Raw genomic sequence first — 21,667 nt, 5'->3', positions numbered from 1 at the left:
ATCATAGGTGCCCAATAAATACTTATTGAAATAAATGAACACTACAGATATTAAGGGGTACAAAAAAGAGTTTACCAGGTGCTGGCAAACGATGGCTGGTGAGCAATATCAAGTTGGTGGCTTATTTTCGTATGGCCCCTGTGCTAAAAATGATTTTTACATTCTAAAATGGTTGTTGAAAAAGAAAATACTGACAAAAATCATATGTGCCCTCGAACATTAAATATTTACTATTGGCTCCTAATAGAAAAAGTTTGATGATCCCTGCTTTATACTAGACTCATTAATGAGTAGGAAATTCACTACAAAAGAAACCAATTCTTATTCATAAAAATGAAAAACTGAACATAACTCACAGCTAATGGCTTTGCTATATAAGATACTATACATACTATATAGTCATTAAATGATAAATATGTTCATTATGTTAACACATGGAAAAGTCTATAGAAAATTAGGAGATGGAGTAAAGAACAAGATGTATACTTTAGCCATACCTTTTATATTTTGAAATAAAACAATGATAGGAACAAATGTCACAGTTTTATAAGAAGTTTTTGTTTTATACTAATGGTATTTGTGAGTATTTTAGTTGTTTTGATGATCTTGGTCATATCACACTAAAAACTTATTTATATATAAAAATTTGAAAGTGGTTTATATAACTCACCCAACTATTTGATAGATGTCTTCAGATTTTCCTTGGCGTAATTTCAGTATCCAAGCACCTGGGTTTGCTTTTAATTGAAAATATCCCTTTTAAGATGAGAAAAACATGATCATAGTTATATGAATGAAAATGAGGTCCAACTGTTCAAGAAAGATTATTCATGAATACTCCAAGATAAGTGTTTACTAACTGTGGAATGAATGATTTCTATAAATGAATTCCAAGGAAGAAGACTTTGCAATAACCTTAAAAGCACATTCTGAAAGTATGACTCCCTTCATTTTTGTTTTATTTAATTACCTTATTCAAGGATTTTTTTTCTGGGAGCTGTTTAGTAACAGTAGAATACAAATTATTTCATATTATTAGGAAAACTTGGAGGATTTCACTAAAACATCTAATTAAGTATCATCCATTGAGTATGTATAATACTTACAAGATTGGCCATCACTATTGTATCAACCACAACAGGTTTATTTTTTGTGCCCAGTGTAAACTGCAGACCCCAAGGAGGTTCTTCCGTGACTATGTCAAAGCAATGTCCTTCGAGCAGTAGATATTCTAGTTCATATTCTGCTGTGACAGTTTTCTCAATCTACGGAGGAAATATGTCATTGATTTGGTGTTAGTAATTCTCATAATGTAAATTCTGTAATAAATATATGTGATTATTTTAATACTAGGCAATTTATTTTCGGGGGCAACCTCAAGTCTTCCTTTTAGACAAGTGAACCTGATAGCTGAATCAATTTCTTGAACATTAAAGCTCAGGATGAATTTTCTTCCTTTGCCATGACATCAGCTCTACTCCAACATCATGATACATGCACCCAAATCACAAGCAGGAGAGACGTGAGAATGGATGGGTGGCTCGCTAAGTTGTAGCACTCAAAGAATCTGCTTCGTTGGCTGCGTCCTAGATCTCCTGCTTCAGACCTGGCAAGAAGGCCAACTTGTCATCATTATCACCTCTCTTGCAATTAAAAAAAATTAACGGTGAATTGTTTTGCTCTCAAAATAACGTATGCTCGTTAAAGAAAATTTAGCAAATATAAGAAAGTGTAAAAGGGAAAAAATAGAAACTACCTACAGACTAAACATTCATATACACATCGATGCACTGATTTCTACTTTTTCTCCATAATTTTTTTTCTAAAAATTATAACCCTTTTCATTAAATATAGTTTTCTAAGAACATGTCCTTTTTTTAAAACATCCTTTTGAATGGCTGGACATTCCAAATGTTTCCAGATTTTACTCTATTGCAAATGTTATAATAAATATTTTAGGAAGAAAGTTTTTTCTCTACATCACATGAAAAACATAACCAAACATAAAAATAAATCAAGTGGTAAGTGAGTTTTATATAGTCTGGCAAATTTTGTTGAGCAGATAAGACAATGATGCTATCTATCTCTAATTTTATTTCACACTACAAGGTTTTTGATACTACTTTTAATGGTGTTTAGCATACAGAGTATTTGAAAATATTCTGTACTGTATAGTTGTTTTTCTTTGACTATAATTACTACAGAAATAATTATAGCACTTGTGTACAGTATTTCTTTCTTGAGCCCTGTTCTTATAATTTTACTGTTTTTAAGAACATGAAATAAGTAACTTCTTTGAAAATAGCATTTGTTTCAATGACTTTAGTTGAGTTCTGAATTAGTTGTTGAATTATTACTACTCTAGTGATGAACTTCATATACTTCATTAACCTGTATGCACCATCCTTATAGCATTTTGGATACAAAGATTTCTATGGGATAGTCTCAGAATATGAGAAATCCTAGAGATCATCTAGCTTAACTCCTTCACTTTACAGACAAGGAAACTACCCCAGAGTGATTATGAAGTAAAGCTTAACTATTTTAAATTATGAATTAGATACCAGGGCAGAGTTCAAATACATTCAATCAGTTTGTGACTAAATAATATCTTCATTTACAATACATTAATGTGAAAATTTCTCTTCCTTATATATTTGTATAACAGACATCAATTGTGTTGACTTATTCAAACCACAACACTAAAAATAGCAAATTCATTTTTCAAAGAGTACTTTCTAGTGAATATTTAAAATTTTGTGAATATTTAAAGTTTTATAATAATTTCATAAAGGTGATTTGAGTTAAATTAGTTCCTATCATCAAGGTTTATTTTTAGCAAGAATAGGAAAGCTAGTGATCTTTTTTGATGTTTACATCTCCTTTATATTTTTATTTATCTGTTCTAAATATTAACTATTGACATGAGACATGAATTTAATATCTTTCCAATATAACTTTGGTGCATATTAGTATTTCTAAATAGAAGTGTTTATTGTATTGTTCTGTGACTGAATAGTTAAGAATTTAGCTTCCTCCTCTAATAAAAGTATAAGTTTGATTATAAAGATTAACATTTGGGTTTATTAACATTATCTATGGCATTCAAATAGGAATTCTTTGACAATTACATTGGTAATGAATGCCTTGTCAATAAAACGGATGTCTAAATTATTTATATTTCAAAAGGGGCTAATGCATTTTTCTGTGAATTCCTTTTAACATAGCCACATACCATTTTCCTTCAGCAATCTTTTATTTACTCACTTCCTCTTTACTGGGTAAACAATCACTATTGTTTCAGGTTTTGACATCTGTCAGATAAAGGCTATGATGAAATATAACCAGAGAGCCTTTGAATGCAGTTCTAGTTACAAGCTCTGAGAACCACCTCTGAACTCCAGGTAAAAGTAACTGTCACACTTTAAGCTTTCCTAGAACCACTTTTGTCACCTTTAATAATGGCGTTAATGCCGGCTGTGCAATAAACCATGTGAACAAAGACCTGGGAAGGAAGAATCTTTCTAGATCAAGCGTTTTTCAGGTGGTTATATAATGTTCGGGAATTAGATGTAGCAAGGAGTACTGACTATACAAGCTAGTGTGTAGTGACACATCTCTCATTATTAGTCTCACTTTTTTCTTTTACCTACAACTCCTTCTTTCTACTTGAGCGCATGTCTTTGTTATTTCATATTTTTCTAGGATAGTTGCAGGTAATACTGTAAGTATGTAGAGCACAGAGTGGAAGAGAAGAGCCTTAGAGGTAGTTAACTTTTACAGCTGCTAGAATTTGTAATTTCCTTTTGTTTACTCATATAATCTACGATGATAGGGGAAATTATTTCTGTTTATTTTAGTCTCCTAAAATACTGTTCATTTAAATAGGTTCTAAAAAGGCATTGCTATGTTTGCCACTCACAACAAAATGTTTAATCTCTATTAACTGTTTAACAGAAACTAAAAATTTTTTTACCAGCAGACTCAATTTAAAATCTTTAAGCTGCATTAATTCTCCCACTGCAAACTTTTTACCTTTTTGGTTAGAATCTTTAAAGTTATTTACTGATATATATTGCTGAACTCTCTTAATGAAGAACCAGTAGACCAACAGAGATCCAACTAATCATGGAGGAAACAGGATTCTTTTTACTTCATGCCAAATTCACTTCTGAACTTTCCCTCATGGATTTCATTATTTTGCTCTCTTTCTATTTTTTCCCTCAATTTGAAGGACCGATTTCAGATGATTGCTATGACTGAGTTTTAGGTTCTTCACCGGGTGGGTAAAGTTGGTTGTATACGTGAGTATGTTCCTGGGAAGTGACTCAGGATCCCACAGAATCTACACATGAGTGAATCAGAAGAAAGCTGCCTAGAAGGAAAATCTTTAGACAAAAGGTGACACATGAAAAGCATGAGAAACAAATAATGAACAACCTTAACCAAATTATTAGAGGTAAAATGTTTATGCCTGGATCAAGGTAATGGCTACCTTCTGAAGGAGCTGTCAAATGCAGAAATGGAAATAGGTCAGAGGCTGTGCAGAACCAGGCAAGGGGGAGGACAGTGAGAAGGAAGTATTGCCCCCAGCCCCCCAGTTTCTAGATACCTGTCTTCTAGGTAAACTCTCCTAAAATGCTTCTGTTTTTTTTGGGCTTTCTGAATGCCTTTCCAATTTTGAATAGAATGTTTGGAAAGACTCCGAATATTATAAAATAGTCTCCTGTCGGTGGTTTTGTTTTTTGTGTGTGTGTGCTGTGGATTGAATGACTACAGGTGGGGAAGAGAAGTCTGGTCATTTACTGGACAAGGGTCACATTGGAGGTGGTGGGAAAGAATGCACTCAGACCAAAGTATATGAGCAAACTCTTTCCTGCTTTCTACCCTAATCTCATTAGAACTGCTTTCTCTGGCTATGAGCTGAGGGGCAAAAAAGAATTTCAGATGAAACTGTTCTTCTCTGAGTTAAAAACAACACCTGAAGGGCAAAGGTACTTAATGGTTTTGTCCTAAACTGCCATTCATCTGTCTCCATAGTTTCTATATTGTTCATCTTAGGGTAGCACTTCTGAAGCAACAAAAACAGTGAGGGCATTTAAGAACCCATAAAACCAGAGAAGCTGAATTTGGAAGTCAGGGAAACTCGAAAATCAAAGGAAAGACTGGATCAGGACCTAGAATCATTAAGGAGAAAATTCTGGTGAGCAGTGAGTATGCACTTGGTACAGGAATAATAGCTCATAAGAATTTATCCTATTCCTCTTTCTTTATAACTTACATCCTTTAAATGAATATTATCAAGGTCACAGTTGCTGTGTACTATTTCAACCAACCAGCTCTCAGGAGTAATCATGTTGAGGGTTAGAAGGGGTGATTCAGGGATATCCAAGAACTTTGCCACTGGTCCAGTAACATCATTAGGTGGTAACATCAGTTCCGGTTGCAGAACAAAACGGTAAAAGCTGTTGGTAGAACATAAATAAAATACATAGTGTGACCAAAACTTAGATTTCTTCTAAAATATTTTAAAACTGAAAATGGCTTAAAAACATGACCAGAAAGTCTTAAGTTAAAAACATGCTAAAGACTTAAAACACACTAAAGTCTTAAAGACTAAAAACACACTATACTGAAGTTAATGCTTATGTAAATGGTAGGCAATCATTATTTTGTTGACACTGTTATCTATTATAATACTGTGTATATTATATACCCTTGTTAATTATTTCTTAACAAACATGATTAGAATCCCTTTAAGATATACTGACTTATGCAGGTTCCAGTAGTTTATGATCTGTATTCACTCACTGATCCTACTTCAAAGTTTGAGCATGGTCTATTTTTAGTGATTTTTATTAGCTCTTAGCACCATTAAGAACATGAAGAGAAATGATAACCAGAAAGCAAGTAAAATTTAAGCTAAAATTCTGGTACTAATTTAAAAAGTGCAATTAAAAACAAACAGGAGTGAGTTTAAAGCAGCTGCTTATTAATAGAGCTTTTAGAAGTACCAGCAATCTTAATGTATTTAGCCTCACCCCCTAGTATCTTACATAATAAGAAATAGTTATAATACTAAGAACATTGACTTTCACTATCTGGGACTACGATCAAGGTGTCCGCTGTGCGGTGGTTATCTCAAGGCTCCATGGGGGAAGGAGCCACTCCTAGGCTCCTGCAGTTCCTCAAGGTCCACTGGCATGAGGGCAGTAGTTCCTCACTAGTGGTTGGCTGGAGACCTCCTTCAGTCCTTGCCACAAGGGCATCTCCAGCAAGCGTAGAGAAGCACACAAGAGCAAGCAAGAGAGAATGCCAGCAAGACAAAAGTCACAGCCTCTTACAACCTAATTGCAGAGGAGACATTCCATCACTTTTGCCATATTCTGTTAACTGAAAGCAAATCACCAGGTGCAGCCCGCACTCAAGGAGAATCTACGCTGAGTGTGACCCCAGGGGCGGTCATCACTGGCAGCCGTGAAGCTGCCTATGGCAGGCAGGGCAGCAGAGTCAAAAAAAGAAGAGTGGGTAAGAGGAGACCCTGGAGAGAACGCAGTCCAAACCAAGTAGCTGGTACTGTCAAATGCAGCAGAAACATCATTAAATAAGAAGTATCCCATGGATGTTGCTAACAGCAATTTCTTTGTGATTCAGTTAAAGCCCAACTTCAGTGGGAGGTACCGGTGAATGAGAGATGAAGATGGGGATTGGCCACACCTGTGCAAAGCTGAGATGACAAAGACTGGAGAAGAGGAGGAAAAGCCAGGGCTCCAGAGGAGAGGAAGTTAAGGGAGCCGTTCATTTCTTTTTAAAAATTGAATAACTCTTAAGACTGAAAGAAGAGGGCTAGTAGAGAGGTTAGAGATACAGAACCAGGAACTATGTGATAAAGCAAGGATCCAGAACAAATGGGAGAGGAAAGTGATTCAGTTATGCATATATTGTATATATATTCTTTTTATATTCTTTTCCATTATGGTTTATCACAGGATATTAAATATAGCTCCCTGTGCTACACAGTAGGACCTTGTTGTTTATCCATTCCATATACAATAATTTGTATCTGCTAACCCCGAACTCCCAATCCATCCCTCCCCCAACTCCTCCTCCTTGAAAACCACAAGTCTGTTCTCTATATCTGTGAGTCTGTTTATGTTTTGTAGATAGGTTCATTTGTATCATATGTTAGATCCCACATATAAATGATATCATATGGTACTTGTCTTTCTCTTTCTGACTTACTTCACTTAGTATGATAATCTCTAAGTCCATCCATGTTGCTGAACCCACTGTATATTTCTAAATAGGTATTCCTAGATCACATTTTTAAAAACACCCACAGATGAACATAAAACCATGTAAATTCTGTAATTAGATTGGGTCAATTTTACTGGTTAGGTTACTTTAGTTTTATATCAGTTAAGGTTAATAAGTTATCTCTGATCTTCTGATCTATTTCAGTTAAACATTTTGTGAAGAAAAAAACAACAGATGCAGTAATTATGTTCCTTTTTTTCCTTATAGCATTTCCAAATTTTTCAAAATGAAATTATGTTCACGTAGACCCACCTCTTTAAAGGGGCTTCTGAAAGCTTACCCCTACAGTTCATGAATAATTTTATCTTCATGTTGATAATCTTGCCAAGTACCTATGAGAAAAAATTTCCATATTTGAACTTAATAGCTAACACTTACTGAGCATTTACTATCTACCAGCTACTACATTAATACTTGACATCCATTATCGCATCTGATTCACACAACATCCTTTTGAGGCAGCTACTTTGACACAGCTGAGGCACAGACAGGTGTGGTAATTTGCCCAAGATCACACAGTAAGTCATGGCAGAAGTAAGATTTGAATCCACACAGTTGAGTTCATTGCCCAAAGGTTATGCTGCCTACCTTTTGCCTAGTGTGACTTTCTTTATTGGTACCCAAATTTCCTTACTACTGAAGAACAAGTAAAATAATTATTAGAACCTTGACTTCAAAGACAAAGTGGTGACCTCACAACAACGATGGCAAGGGTGCCCCGATCCTTTTGGAATTTCATCTACATTGTAAAAGATGTAGGAAGGTCTTGGCTACATACAGATAAAATACTCTTTTCTATTTCCCTAGAGCAGCGGTCGCCAACCTTTTTTGGCAACGGGGACTGGTTTCATGGAAGACAATTTTTCCACACACTGGGGTGGGGGGTAGTTTTGGAATGATCCAAGTGCATTGCATTCACTGTCACTTTATTTCTATTATTATTACATTATAATATATAGTGAAATAACTATACAACTCACCATAATGCAGAATCAGTGGGAGCCCTGAGCTTGTTGTCACTTGCCACTCACTGATAGGGTTCTGATATGAGTCTGCAAGCAACTGATTTATTATGGTCTCTGTGCAGTCAAACCTTTCTGATAGTGATAATCTGTATTTGCAGCCACTCCCCAGTGCTAGCATCACCACTTCAGCTCCACCTCAAATCATCAGGCATTAGATTCTCATAAGGTGTGCGCAACCTAGACCCCTCTCATGCACAGTTCACGGTAGGGTTCGTGCTCCTGAGAATCTAATACCACCACTGACCTGACAGGAGGCGGAGCTCAGGTGGTAACGTGAGCGATGGGGAGCGGCTGTAAATACAGAGGAAGCTTCGCTTGCTCACCCGCTGCTCACCCCCTGCTGTGTGGCCTGGTTCCTAACAGGCCATGGACCGCTACTGGTCCATGGCCCGGGGTTGGGGACCCCTGTCCTAGAGCATTGAAGTAGGAGACTTATTAATTTTGATAGTCCCCACCTCCATACAGGCAACAAATCAGTGAAGATTTGAAAGATATTAGACAACAAAGGACATACGTAAAAGGAGAAGAATAAAACAGACATATGGAAAGGAAAGGCTACAAGTTTGAGGAGAAATTAGAATGTACAGACCAAGGATTTAAGAGCTTTGAGTTTTAATTCCCATTCTATCACCCCTATTAGCTACAATGGAGGCTGCTGAGCCACTGTTTCTTCCAAGTGTTAAATGAGACACTAACCATTTTTTCCAGTAAATTAATTTATGCTTTATAGCACAAATTTACAGCATAATTTTTCTCTATAGTAAGAAATAATACGCTATGTGAAGTTCTGAGTTGCTCAGAAACAAAGTATGCTACTATTACCAATGATGTAAACTGGAATGCAGTTCCATATTTTATATTTCTGTATAACCCATACTTCTTATTCCTAAATTCTATGTTTACATAAAAGCTTCAGAGGTACGCAATTTTTTTGAATAATGAATCCCCATAGGAATAGGGAATCATACTACCTCCATTCCTCATAGGTATGATTACTGATTTCTGTTTTCTAAAGAATAATATGAATAGTGTGTCTAAAGAAGTTAAAGCTTGAAGGTATACAAATGCAGAAAGAAAGAATGAGGCAAGTAAATCAGCTGTGGAATTAAGTTTGCCCTGATTATGCACTGAATAGGTAGAATGGCAACGGGTTTCCAAAATTATTTGTACACATTAATAAATGCATTTATAACAGATATCTATTACCCATTTTTCCTATTTGATTTGAAAAGGCAAACTAATTTCTGAGAGAAACATTTTGAAATTTTGATAGAATATACACCAGTATGACCCAGCTTGCTCATTTACATTTTCACTTAATATCTAATTACTTTTGCCTGTTTCCAAAAGTAAACTGTCAAAGAACAAATAGTTTCCTCTTCTGAGAATATTTTTTGATGTGTCTTAAAAAAAAAAGTATTGAGTAATTTCAAACAGAAGTATCCCAAAATTTCAAACATCATCAGAAAAAAATATATAGCCTTCCAACATAACTAGCTTATTCAAATTTAACTACTGAAAGCTGCATCACAATTTGAATTTTTAAAATTTTCAGTACAAGGATAAGCCACATAACGTCCTTTCAGAGTCTGCTATCTGTCTCCTAAGATTCATTCTCCTCTACTTTCCTAGGGGAAGAATCTTGTGACTAGGTGCAGCTGGCTGGCTGGCTGGCTGGCTGGCTACATTCTGGTCAGAGGGATGCAACTGGATGGAATATGTTTGGGGTTGGGCCCTTGTTCTCCCCTTCCCGCTGCAGAAATACAGAGATGATGTTGTGATCTTAGACTGCTGGAAACAAGCTGCTTCATGAGGATGGCTGAACAGTACAGAAGATGTCTTGAGTCCCTCATGTGTAGAGCTGCCTTGGCAACTCCAGGTAGCTTACACTTGGATGGGGAGATGACAGAAATCAACTTCAGACTTGAACGTACTGTTACTTTGCTTTTGTTACAGTGGCCAAACCTCTTGAACATAGCCTTCATGTTCCTTCTTCCACTAGCTTCACCTGTTTGGCTAATGTTACTTATTATACTTTAAGCTTATTATACTCATTACACTTAGACATCAGCTTCTCCAGAAGCCATTCTCCACACCTGGGGTAAGAAAGATGATGATGGGAACATGCTTGTATTAGTTAGCTCAGGCTGCCATAACAAAACACTGGGTGGCTTGAACAACAGAAATTTATTTCATGTCAGGGTGCTGGCATACTGTTTCTGGAGAGGGTTCTTTTCCTGGCTTGTAGATGGCTGCCAGGTGGTGTTGTACTCACATGAACTCTTTTTTATGTTTGTGAGGAGAGAAAGATCTCTCTTCTCCTCTTCTTATAAGGCTATTGATCCTACTGCATTACAGCCCAACCCATAGGACTTCATTTAACCTTAACTACTTCCCCAAGGCCCTATTTCTAAATACAGTCACACTGGGGATACGGCTTTAACATATGAATTTTGGGGGCGATGGGGAAAGCAATTATGTCCACATTAACACCTAACCTGGTACTGCCATAACACCATAGGCATACCTCTATCATTTCATTTTCTACACTGAAATATGACAATTTATTTAGAATGTTGTATGAAAGAATCAAGAGCAAACATTTGATTATACTTGAAAACGACCTGAAAAGATTATAAATTTCAAAATAAAAGTAGTATATATCATATAATAAATATATATAATATTTAATAAAATATGATATCTTACAATCAATAAGTGTGCCATCTTCTGTGCTTCTCTTGTCAATGGATCAACAATAGCAATGACATCAAAGGACATATCATTCTCCTGAGAATTTACCTTTATAATGCTAGAAAAATAAAAAATAAGATGAACAATGATCAGTTAAGTTTATTCAATTGCCTAATTAATCTTAGCTACGTACATTCTTATAAATTTCTTTCTTTCTCACTGGATTAAAAAATCCTGGTTATTTCACAGAAGAAAATGCAAATTGAAAAGTTTAATGTTTGTGTTCAATAAATTAGAAAACTGCAAAGAATTAGAGAAAATGAAAGTAAGAAATTATGGACGAATGATTTTTTAAAAACTCTTCAAAGAACAATACTATTATAGTGAAAAAACTCTTTATAATTTTAAGCTCCCCAAATTCTCATGGATCATACAATGAAAAAAAATAAAACAGGGGCTTCCCTGGTGGCACAGCAGTTGAGAATCTGCCTGCCAATGCAGGGGACACGGCTTCGAGCCCTGGTCTGGGAAGATCCCACATGCTGCGGAGCAACTGGGCCCGTGAGCCACAACTACTGAGCCTGCCAATCTGGAGCCTGTGCTCCGCAACAAGAGAGACTGCGATAGTGAGAGGCCCGCGCACCACGATGAAGAGTGGCCCCCGCCCGCCGCAACTAGAGAAAGCCCTCGCCAAGAAACGAGGACCCAACACAGCCAAAAATAAATAAGTAAATAAATTAAAAAAATAATAAAACAAAGATGCTTTTGTGTTAAATATATTTTCTCAGATTTGAGAATGACAGAATTAACTATTCAGTACTTCTATTAAATTTACTAGTTTTGGGGCTTCCCTGGTGGCACAGTGGTTGAGAGTCTGCCTGCTGATGCAGAGGACACTGGTTCGTGCCCCGGTCCGGGAAGATCCCACATGCCGCGGAGCGGCTGGGCCTGTGAGCCATGGCCGCTGAGCCTGCACGTCCGGAGCCTGTGCTCCACAATGGGAGAGGCCACAACAGTAGATGCCCACGTACAGCAAAAAAAAAAAAAAAAAAAAAAAAAAAAAAAAAAAAAAAAAATTTACTAGTTTTAAAAACCCAACATATTATAACAGGAAAGCTCAGGGGAAAAACACCCAAATTTTTCATATTATTTTGACCTAAGTCATCCTCTCCACACCTCCTCCCCTCTGACCTTTCCATTTTGCCTTTCACCGATCTAAGTTAGAAGATGGACCAATCTTTAAAGGAAAATGTTGGGAAAATCATTAAAAGCACAGAAAAGGCCAGTAGGAGATAATCCATTCTATATTTAATTTAATGAAAAGTTTAAAGGATATATTTAATTAAAAGTACAGAACAGTCCAACTGATTACTGTTTTAACACTTACAATAACATAGGAAATCAGTTTTTTTGGAGATGTATAAATTAAATATCTTACATATTACAAAGGTAAAAAGATTACCAAATCAAACTGTACCCCTGTAAGATTACAGGGATCTTAGTCTTCTTTGGTACAAGAAGACTATAAATATCTAGACTTCTTCAGTGAAATAATTTCTCAGCAATCAAATAAAAGCTAATATAAAATTCACTTCAAATACGGGTCTTCTGACATAGAGAGATGAAAGACATTTTATTTTATATGCAGTTGATAAGATTTAATAATGTTTAAACAGGAGTGTCAGAATCAGACAACAAATCCTGGTAGATAATTGCTGCTAGAAACAAGGGCTACAAATCAGATGTTTTAAATTAAAGAGACTATCTACAATGGTTAATTCCTTTAGTTTTCTTGGTGAAAATTTTACAAATTACTGTTATACTTGTAGCACTAGTCAAAACTGGTTGTTTTCTAGATGCTTCATGAGACATTACTATGGCTAAAGTAGGCATCTGTTTACAGCTACTTTAAGCTTTTCCCCCCAGACTACTACCAACTCTGTGAGGTTCCATGAATCAGCATCCCGTAGTTCCCATCACCTATGTAGTATGTGTGTTGGTTCGGCTGCACGACATTTTCCAGAATTCCCTTTCCTTCACGGTTCTGGTGGGTGGGCCACAGAGAGATTCCCAGGATATCTGGAGGGCAGGAGGGGGCGGCCTCCATTCTCTAGCTCACGCACTTTGTTACTGATCTGCTCACTCAACGTCGTTGGCAGGAGGCCCCCACTGGTTCTACCTTCCCCAGGATCCGCCTTCTACTCTCTGACTCCTAGGTCATGTATGTGTGTTTAGCATTGTGATAGGGCTCCCATCTTCTGCAGGACACCTGCTGTGTACGAAGGTCAGAGGCAACAAGAACTGACACAGGTTTCAGTCCATACTTGTGGGATTCCAACCTGCTCTTGACAACTCTCTCTTGCTCTCTCCCCTCTTGACAACTACCTCTCTTCCTAATTGCCGTAAATTTCCAGTATCAGAACTTAAAGTTCCAGTATCAGAAGTCAACAGCCTTACAGAGACTACTTAACCAGCTCCCACAATTGTGTAACGTCAAATCCTATAACAATTCATTCATTCACACATACATACGTACATAAATTCTTATCTATACACTTCCCAATATACATATGCATACATATATACCACACATGCACGTGTGTGTGCAACAGTGATTCTACTGCTCTGATTGACCCAGACTACACAGCCCAGCATTGCTAATGTGTTTCTCTCTTTTTCTAGGCTTCCAACACAAATGAAATCCAACAAAGTCATTGTTTCTTCAATAAATTAAGACCTTCAATCAGATTATCATTAAGTCTTGCTGACATGGATCCTACCTTTAAGGTAAGTATTCACATTTCTCCCCTGATTAATACAAGTTGATTTTATGGCTTAACTTTCAGGTTCAATCTTATTTCTCTTATTTCCAAGTTGTGAGAAGCACCTTGTTATTTGTGTAACAAATACACATAGCTACAATGCATTAAATAAATATCTACTATACTTAAGACAGTAGACCTGAATCTCATAAAACCCCTGAAGGGTAGGGATCATCATCTATATTTTATAGACTAAGAAACTGAGGCTAAGAGAGGTCACATAGCTAGGTAAGTGGTAGACTGGGATCAAAAAGCTGGGTTTTTTTTTTTGACAAGAAAGCTCATGCTATGCCATACAACCAAAGTTGATATGGATAAATAGATCATACCAAATGTGTAAACACACAGAAGGAAAAGTTAAATACCTAAATTATACACATGAACTCAGAAAAATGGAAGATTACTGACTTTGCATTTTAAAAAAGGCAGGCGTTAGATGAGTATGTATTATTGTATAAACATAGATGCATACCAATACACATATACTACATATCCATTTATAAATATTTGTAACAATGCCCCAGAAATAAATAGAAAAAAACTGGAGAATTGTAAACCACTGTCATAAAGTCACATCATATCCTTCTATATAAAAGAAGGCTTAAAAGCAGCAGGACACGTTGATTGATGTGAGAGCTAAAGAAAGAAAGCAGAGACTACAACAATAACCTATGAAAGATCAAATGTTTCAGACATTTAATGTGGGAGTAAACAGTTCCAAACATATCAAAATTCCTAAATATAACATAACCATGTAACAGTATAGTGATTAATGTTTGCAATGATAGTTGTGAATAATTTGTGTTAAATTATTTCAGCATATGGTATTTAAGAAATCAAAGACGTTTGCAAAAAGAATTCCACTAAATGTGTTTAAAATACTTAAAATTACAAGTATTGAATCTCAGTTCAGTTATCTGAAAAAAATAAAAACTTCACTCCCAATAGTGCTAGATAATTTCTCTTTAGAAAGTAATTTTTCCTAAGAATGATACTACTATACATGTGTGAAGACACCTCAAAAGATAGACCTTCTACAGCCAAAGAACGTGTTATCTTGTAATACAGTAAACAGAAGCAATATAAGATCGCATCTACCATAAAATCAGAAAACTTAGAAGGAAGTGCCAGCCATTTTAGAAAACTTAGAAGGAAGTGCCAGCCATTTTAAGTTTACGATAAAGTAATTAGTCTCATTTTAGTTTTATAAGAGCAGTGATTAGAAAAAGATAATAAAACATGTCTATAGTTTAGTTACATAATGTCTAACTGATTATTTTTTCCCATTCTAAGTGGTCCTTAATTTTTAAATTAAAAAAAAAAAAGTTCCTGCTGGGGACTCAGATTATTTTATGTATGTAGATAGAGCTTGATGAATTTTATTTCAAATATCTTAGAGGAGAAGTATTATACAGTAAAATTATAAACTAGTTTATTATTCTAAAACAGTATTTCTCTGATGGCTCTTTGTGGAAACCTAATTTTTATGAAATAATAAATTTTTAACAAAAAAAGAGTTCCATGAATAAGTTACCCAACTGCTGAGTTTACCAAAAATGAACTTTTCTTTTGTTTTCTTTTAACCACACCACATCTCATAATCGTCAATATGTTGATGCACACTGAAAATCTCACTCCTCCACCCCAAAAGATTCAGTATTCTCTAAATTTACTTGACTACAGTTTTTCCCTCAGAAGATATCTGTCAACATCTCAGAGTAATGTTCCATGAAACACAGTTTGGGACATTCTGTTGTACATGTCTACACTTTATGAAGCAGAATTCTTCAGTAACTGAGCCTTTTATACATTGCGAATATAAAGATATTATTATTTATAAAGATTATACTGCAAAAATTCCAAATGATCTTGAATGTGGAAGAAAGATGAGAATAAGACAAATCATACTAGATTTAACTTACTTGAAACTTCATATCCTATATATATATCTGTGTGTATATATATATATATGTCATTTATTTACTAGAATATAATTAACTAAAATTTCTTTTCCCTATCTTGTCAAATACATTTCTTCTCTAACAACTTTTAACTCTACTTTAACTTTTGTTATATTGTGAATACATATGGTAACCATAATTCAGTATAGGATGCAGTGACAGAAAAAAACACAGCACTAATACATCTTACCTGTGATTCTCCTCAAGAAATGTGACATCATACCGAGATGCATGTTTAGGTAAAGAGGAAACAAGGGCATCGATTTTCATAACAAGGTCACTCAGGCTGGAGAAACAAGATAAATGAGTTTTGGGGGGGGGAAGAAAGGTCCATATTTCATGTCACAATTAACGTCTCAAGAAAGGGGAATTTAATGTAAAATATCTCCAATAGACAAACTGTATATAAACGACCTTTCTTCCAAACTTGTATAATTTGTCAAAGTAAAATGACTGCTGCTTTTAAGGTCATCCTATTTTTTCTTATCATTGAAATGATATTTAAACACATAAGTGTTCCTAATAGTGTCTATAAGAATATGGAGAATCATTCAATTCAAGTCAATATTTGCTGAGTGCTGGTTATATATCCAAGCACTGGGACACATGTAGGAAAGAAAGAAGAGCAGGAAGAACAAAAATTAAATGATAGAATAACTATTTTCAAAGAACTTTTAATATAGTTAAGAAGCCCAGATTTCTTTGGTTTCAAATTCGTTTGAAAACTAAAATTGTACAAAATAAATACCTGGATTAAATATAACCAAATTAAAAAATCCATAATAGAGAAAATGTATATGTTCAATGATATGCTGGAACAGAAAATATTAGCTGAACTTTAAGAAATGTCCCCCTCCACTGAAAAAAAAAAGATAGAAAGAGAGAAAAGATAGGCATCTCCATTTTATAAACAAAGAAATTGAGAGTCAGAGTGGTTGAGAACCTTGTCAGTACTGTCAGCATCTCTCTACTATAACATGTTTTGCTGGACTATAGGTCCTGTACACTGTATATTATTTTTATTTGTAATACCTACCATATATTTCACAGAGCATTACATTTAATGGCCACTTAATAAACATAAAATAAATGGGTTAATCCAAACCATCATCTACTCCTAAACTTTCTTAAGGTATTTATTTATTGGCCACACACTCTCTAATACGTAAAATTGTAGGCACGTTGGAGGAAGAGCAAACATAAATTAAAACAATCATATGAAAAGATACTCAACTTTACTAGAAGTCAAGGAAGTGCAAATTAAAACAAGATGCAATTTCACATCCATCAGATAGGAAAAACTAACAGGCTGCGTAACACCAAGTATTGGTGACGACTTGGGGAAACGAACTCTTATACATTTCTGGTGGCAGTGTTAATTGTTGCAACTCCTTTGAAGGATAGAATTTAGCAACATCTGGTAAAGCCAGAGGTACATCTATCCTACAGCCCAATAACAACACTCCTCTACTCTAGAGAAACTCACACTGTACAAGGACACATGTAAACCAGGTTCATGATAGCATTTACATAATAGTAAAAAACTAAAGCCAAGTTAACTGTACTTCAGTAATGGAGTATATAAATGAACTGCAGTATATTCACAAAATGAAATACTAAAAAGAAACTGAAATGAATAAGCTCGCTCTATATACATGAACATGGATAAAGCTCTTATGGAGGCAGACTGCAAAAGGAGCCTATGTATAATAGCATATCTCTAAAAAAGTCAAGACTTTAACACAATAAACACTAATAATAGATATTTACATATGAAGCAAAAGTATAAACACATATATGGGAATCATGCACACAACATTTGAGAAAACCGTTACCTCTTAGGGAGGGAGGAGAATGGGACAGTCAAGACAAATAAAACGAAATATTAACATCTACAGTTTGGTAGTGGTAAGCAAGTGGTTATCGTCCGCTGTTTCTTTATATTCTCTACATGTCTTTTATTATATCTTCTGTGTGTATTTGAAACATTTTCTAATCTTAAAAAGAAAAAATCGGATACAAAATACCAAACTCCAAAATGATTTGCTTTTACAATTTTGAATACTTACTTCGAGTTGTCTTCTGTATTTTCAACAATGTCTTCAATTTTCTCTACTAAATTAGTCAATGTTATCTTTTCCAACAAGTAAAAATCTTCTGCACAGAAATCTTCATCTAAAGGCCCTAAGAACTTAAAAGCAGTTATATTATTGTATATCTTCTATAAGATACCAATTTGGGACAAGTATTTTCTTATCAAATAGACATTTCTTTAAGCAAATATTGATTAGATTAAACAGATGGTGGCTATTAATCCCACCATTTACTAAGTCCCCTGGGAAACAAGAGAAAACTATTTCCTCACTTTGATATTATAAATAACATTTGCATCAATACCAAAATCAATGTGGCAAAAAAATCACCAAATTATTTCCATTTGAAAGTTTTACTTTGAGACATAAAGCTTCCAAAAACCTAAAGCTTTTCATTCTAAAGTAAGTTATGAAAGCAACTGTCTATATTCCATAAGTCTTTTAATTTCAGTATTTTCCTATTTAATCTGTAAATTGTAGTCAACACTATGTAGATATGAATTAATATATAAACAAGGCATAAAAGAGCAAAAACCAAGAAACAAATCCCATAATTACTTAATAATACCAACCAATCTTCATCTAACTGATGCTGTATAAACTGTTTGGAGCACAGCAAGGTCTTGTAGGTTAGCTTTAAACCAGTAACTACAGAGCGGGGAAGCTGTAAAATTACCAGATACCTGAATTTCTCAGGATGGCTATCCCACCACAACCACTCCAACTCTACTACCATTATCATTTTCTTGAAAAGCTAATACGTGCATCATCATAATATTATTAACATAAGCCTGATGTAGAAGGTGAGCCCTGACATAGTCTTATGCACTAAACAATTAGACTTAATGACAAACAACTAGAAAACATGTCAACCAGAATGAAATGGTTGGGGTGGATTTTTTTAAATTAATTAATTAATTAAATTTATTTATTTTTGGCTGTGTTGGGTCTTCGTAGCTGCACGCGGGCTTTCTCTAGCTGCAGCAAGTGGGAGCTGGCTATTCTTCGTTGCGGTCTCTAGGCACGCGGGCTTCAGTAGCTGTAGCACGCGGGCTCAGTAGTTGTGGCTCGCAGGCTCTAGAGCGCAGGCTCAGTAGCTGTGGCGCACAGGCTTAGTTGCTCTGCAGCATGTGGGGTCTTCCTGGACCAGGGCTCGAACGTGTGTCCCTGCATTGGCAGGCGGATTCTTAACCACTGGGCCACCAGGGAAGCCCTGCAGTGCATTTTCTTACTTCCCCTTCATATGCTTCTGCAATTAATATTTTCTAAAAATTAATGAAGTATAGTTCTTGAATCTTTTCTCATTTGCTCACATCAAAGGTGATATTAGTTGGAATGTTGGCATCCAGCTAAATAAATACCATGTTCACTTTAAACATAAAACCTGGGCTCTTAAAAGTACAAAAAATGGGCACTGAAATACTAAAAGTACACATATAAACATTTCATTTCCTTAAGATATGCTATCATTTTTAAGGTAACTTTCAAAGCACTTTTAATGCTGTATTTTTTTGACTGTGAATAGGAGAGGCCTGGGAAATAGCTGAATTTTATCTATACCACTTCTAGTGACTTGAGTAGTTTTGTTAATAACTTAGAATAAGGAACTAAAATCTCAAATTATTTTCCTAAGGGATGAACAAGATTGGGTATCTTTACTGATAAAATTCACCAGAAAACTGGCTCTATTGCACCTATGTAAGTTCAGTGTCAAACAGCTAGGAGAAACTTGGTTCTTCTGTGTCTTAGTTCTTCTACTTAAAGATGAATATGATGTTTGTGGAACAAAGCGACTTAAATAGTATAAAATCACATAATGGCCAAATTGGAAAATGGAACATTAAATTTGAAAATCACGTAATAGTACAATAAAACCTATCTGGAGCTTAAATCTTCTTTACAATGTTTTGGAAATGTGATTTTTCAGTTATACAGAATAACTGCTATAACAGAAATGCATTACCTCATTTGACAGATCATTATAATTTTAGAAAACTCTGTTAGAATGTTCTTCCACATACTGAGCTAAAAATCTCTCCCCACTCGTGGAAGTTGGATCAACTGGGCTTGATTCTATACTGAGTCTCAATGAATACAACACAAATCAAATCTATACATGTACCCATATTTCCCATGATAGCCTTCAAATATTTAAAGAGAAAACAGAAGTTAATATTTACTGAAAATTTACTCTGTGTCTGGGGCTATTCTATGTGTTTTATGTGTAAAAGTATATTTAATCTCTCTGGCAACTTTAAAACAGACTATTACCTTTTCCATTGTGCACATGAGGAAACCAAGTCTTGCAAAGGTTATACAATTAATGGTGCAACCAGAATTTAAATCCAGATTCGCCTAGCTAAAACAAACAGGCCTTGTTTGTTTCCCTTCTCTCTTCCACACCACATCTTTCATCAATTTGTAAATATGTAACATGATAAAAATAAATATAATTATAGCATAGCATTATTTAGGGTTTTGTTTCATCTTAAAATATATAGATTTTTAATTCTTTAGCATGGCAGTAAGAAAGTATGAGATCATGATTACACCCCAGTTTTGATCATTTATAAACAACTTTAACTTGGAATATGTTTCCATTCTAACGTAAACATTTGGACAGGTTCAAAATGAAGATTGATTCTAAAATGTCAGAATTATTTTAATCATTAAACTATCTGGTTCAGAATTATAACTATCTGTTACAATTGTTATGATTATTGTGTTTCATAGCATTACTCTGAGACACAGTATAATATTACATTATAGTTCATAAACCCTAGTACTTATTTTCAAATATATCATACTTTTGTATTCAAACCACAGTCCTACAAATGAAAGCATAATCAAAATTACAATTTTCCATTAGTGGACACAAAAAGTCAATGTAATCTGACTTAATATCTATCTCTAGCCCCAACCTCTCCCCGAATTTAACTCATACGTTCAGCTGTCAACTCAACCAGTCTACTCAGAGGTCCAGAACTGAACACTGAACTCTTAATATGTCCAGAACTGAATTCTCTATCTGCCCTTTCCACTGCTTCTGAACAAGCCCACTCCTCCTGCAGTCTTACTTTCCTTAAAACAGCGGCAGCTCAATTCTGCCAGTCATGTAGTTCTCTTACATCCCACTGTGAGTCTGTCAGCAATTCCTGGTCATCCTCCAAAATACATCTCACGTCTACTTCTCCCTAATTCCAATACAGCCATTCTGGTCCAGCCCACCATCACATCTCACTTGGACTACTGTAATAGCTCCTAACTGGTTTCCTAACACCTACAGTCTACCCTTGATGTAACAGCCACTAGTGATCCAAATGGAACGTCAGTTCATGCCAATCCCCTGCCGAGAACCATGGGCTTCTCAACTCATTCAGAGTAAAACCCTACCTGACCTGGCCCCCAGGTACTTCTCTCCTGTTCTCTTCATATCTGCTATTCCTAGAACACACAGATGTGAGCTCGTCTCAGGACCTCTGTACTCACTGTTCCCTCTACCTAGAACGTTCCCCTTCCAGATATGCAACATGGCTCGCTCCCCCACCTCCTTTGGTTCTCTGTCCAAATAACAGTTTATCAGTAAGGACACTATTTTTTTTCGGTCCCTGCCCACCAAAGTGTAAACGCCACAGAAACATGTTTGTTCATTACTATACTCTCAGATTCTAGAAGAATGTTTGGTTCATGGCAGACGCAAAATTATACCTAAATGCTTTTGTCAATTTCAAGGAAAGTGAGACGAAAACAGTTCT

The 21,667-nt window shown here is 35.4% G+C and overlaps 1 protein-coding gene across 1 annotated transcript in view; it reads right to left on the bottom strand.

Annotated features, from left to right (window-relative positions):
- UGGT2 (UDP-glucose glycoprotein glucosyltransferase 2) overlaps positions 1–21,667 on the bottom strand; it is a gene marked incomplete at both ends in the record, with an annotated part of 167,521 nt that overhangs the window by 42,057 nt on the left and 103,797 nt on the right. Inside the window, 7 exons of the mRNA XM_079721667.1 lie at positions 671–756; positions 1,107–1,265; positions 5,282–5,465; positions 7,570–7,649; positions 11,052–11,154; positions 16,010–16,105; positions 17,889–18,010. Of these exons, the coding sequence (XP_079577793.1) occupies positions 671–756; positions 1,107–1,265; positions 5,282–5,465; positions 7,570–7,649; positions 11,052–11,154; positions 16,010–16,105; positions 17,889–18,010 (830 nt within the window). The remainder of the gene's footprint in view (positions 1–670; positions 757–1,106; positions 1,266–5,281; positions 5,466–7,569; positions 7,650–11,051; positions 11,155–16,009; positions 16,106–17,888; positions 18,011–21,667) is intronic.

This window comes from Hyperoodon ampullatus, assembly GCF_949752795.1.
Source record: "Hyperoodon ampullatus genome assembly, chromosome: 16".
Lineage (NCBI taxonomy): Eukaryota > Metazoa > Chordata > Mammalia > Artiodactyla > Ziphiidae > Hyperoodon > Hyperoodon ampullatus.
Note: the sequence above shows the minus strand (reverse complement) of the source record. Positions and strands in the feature narration are given on the sequence as shown.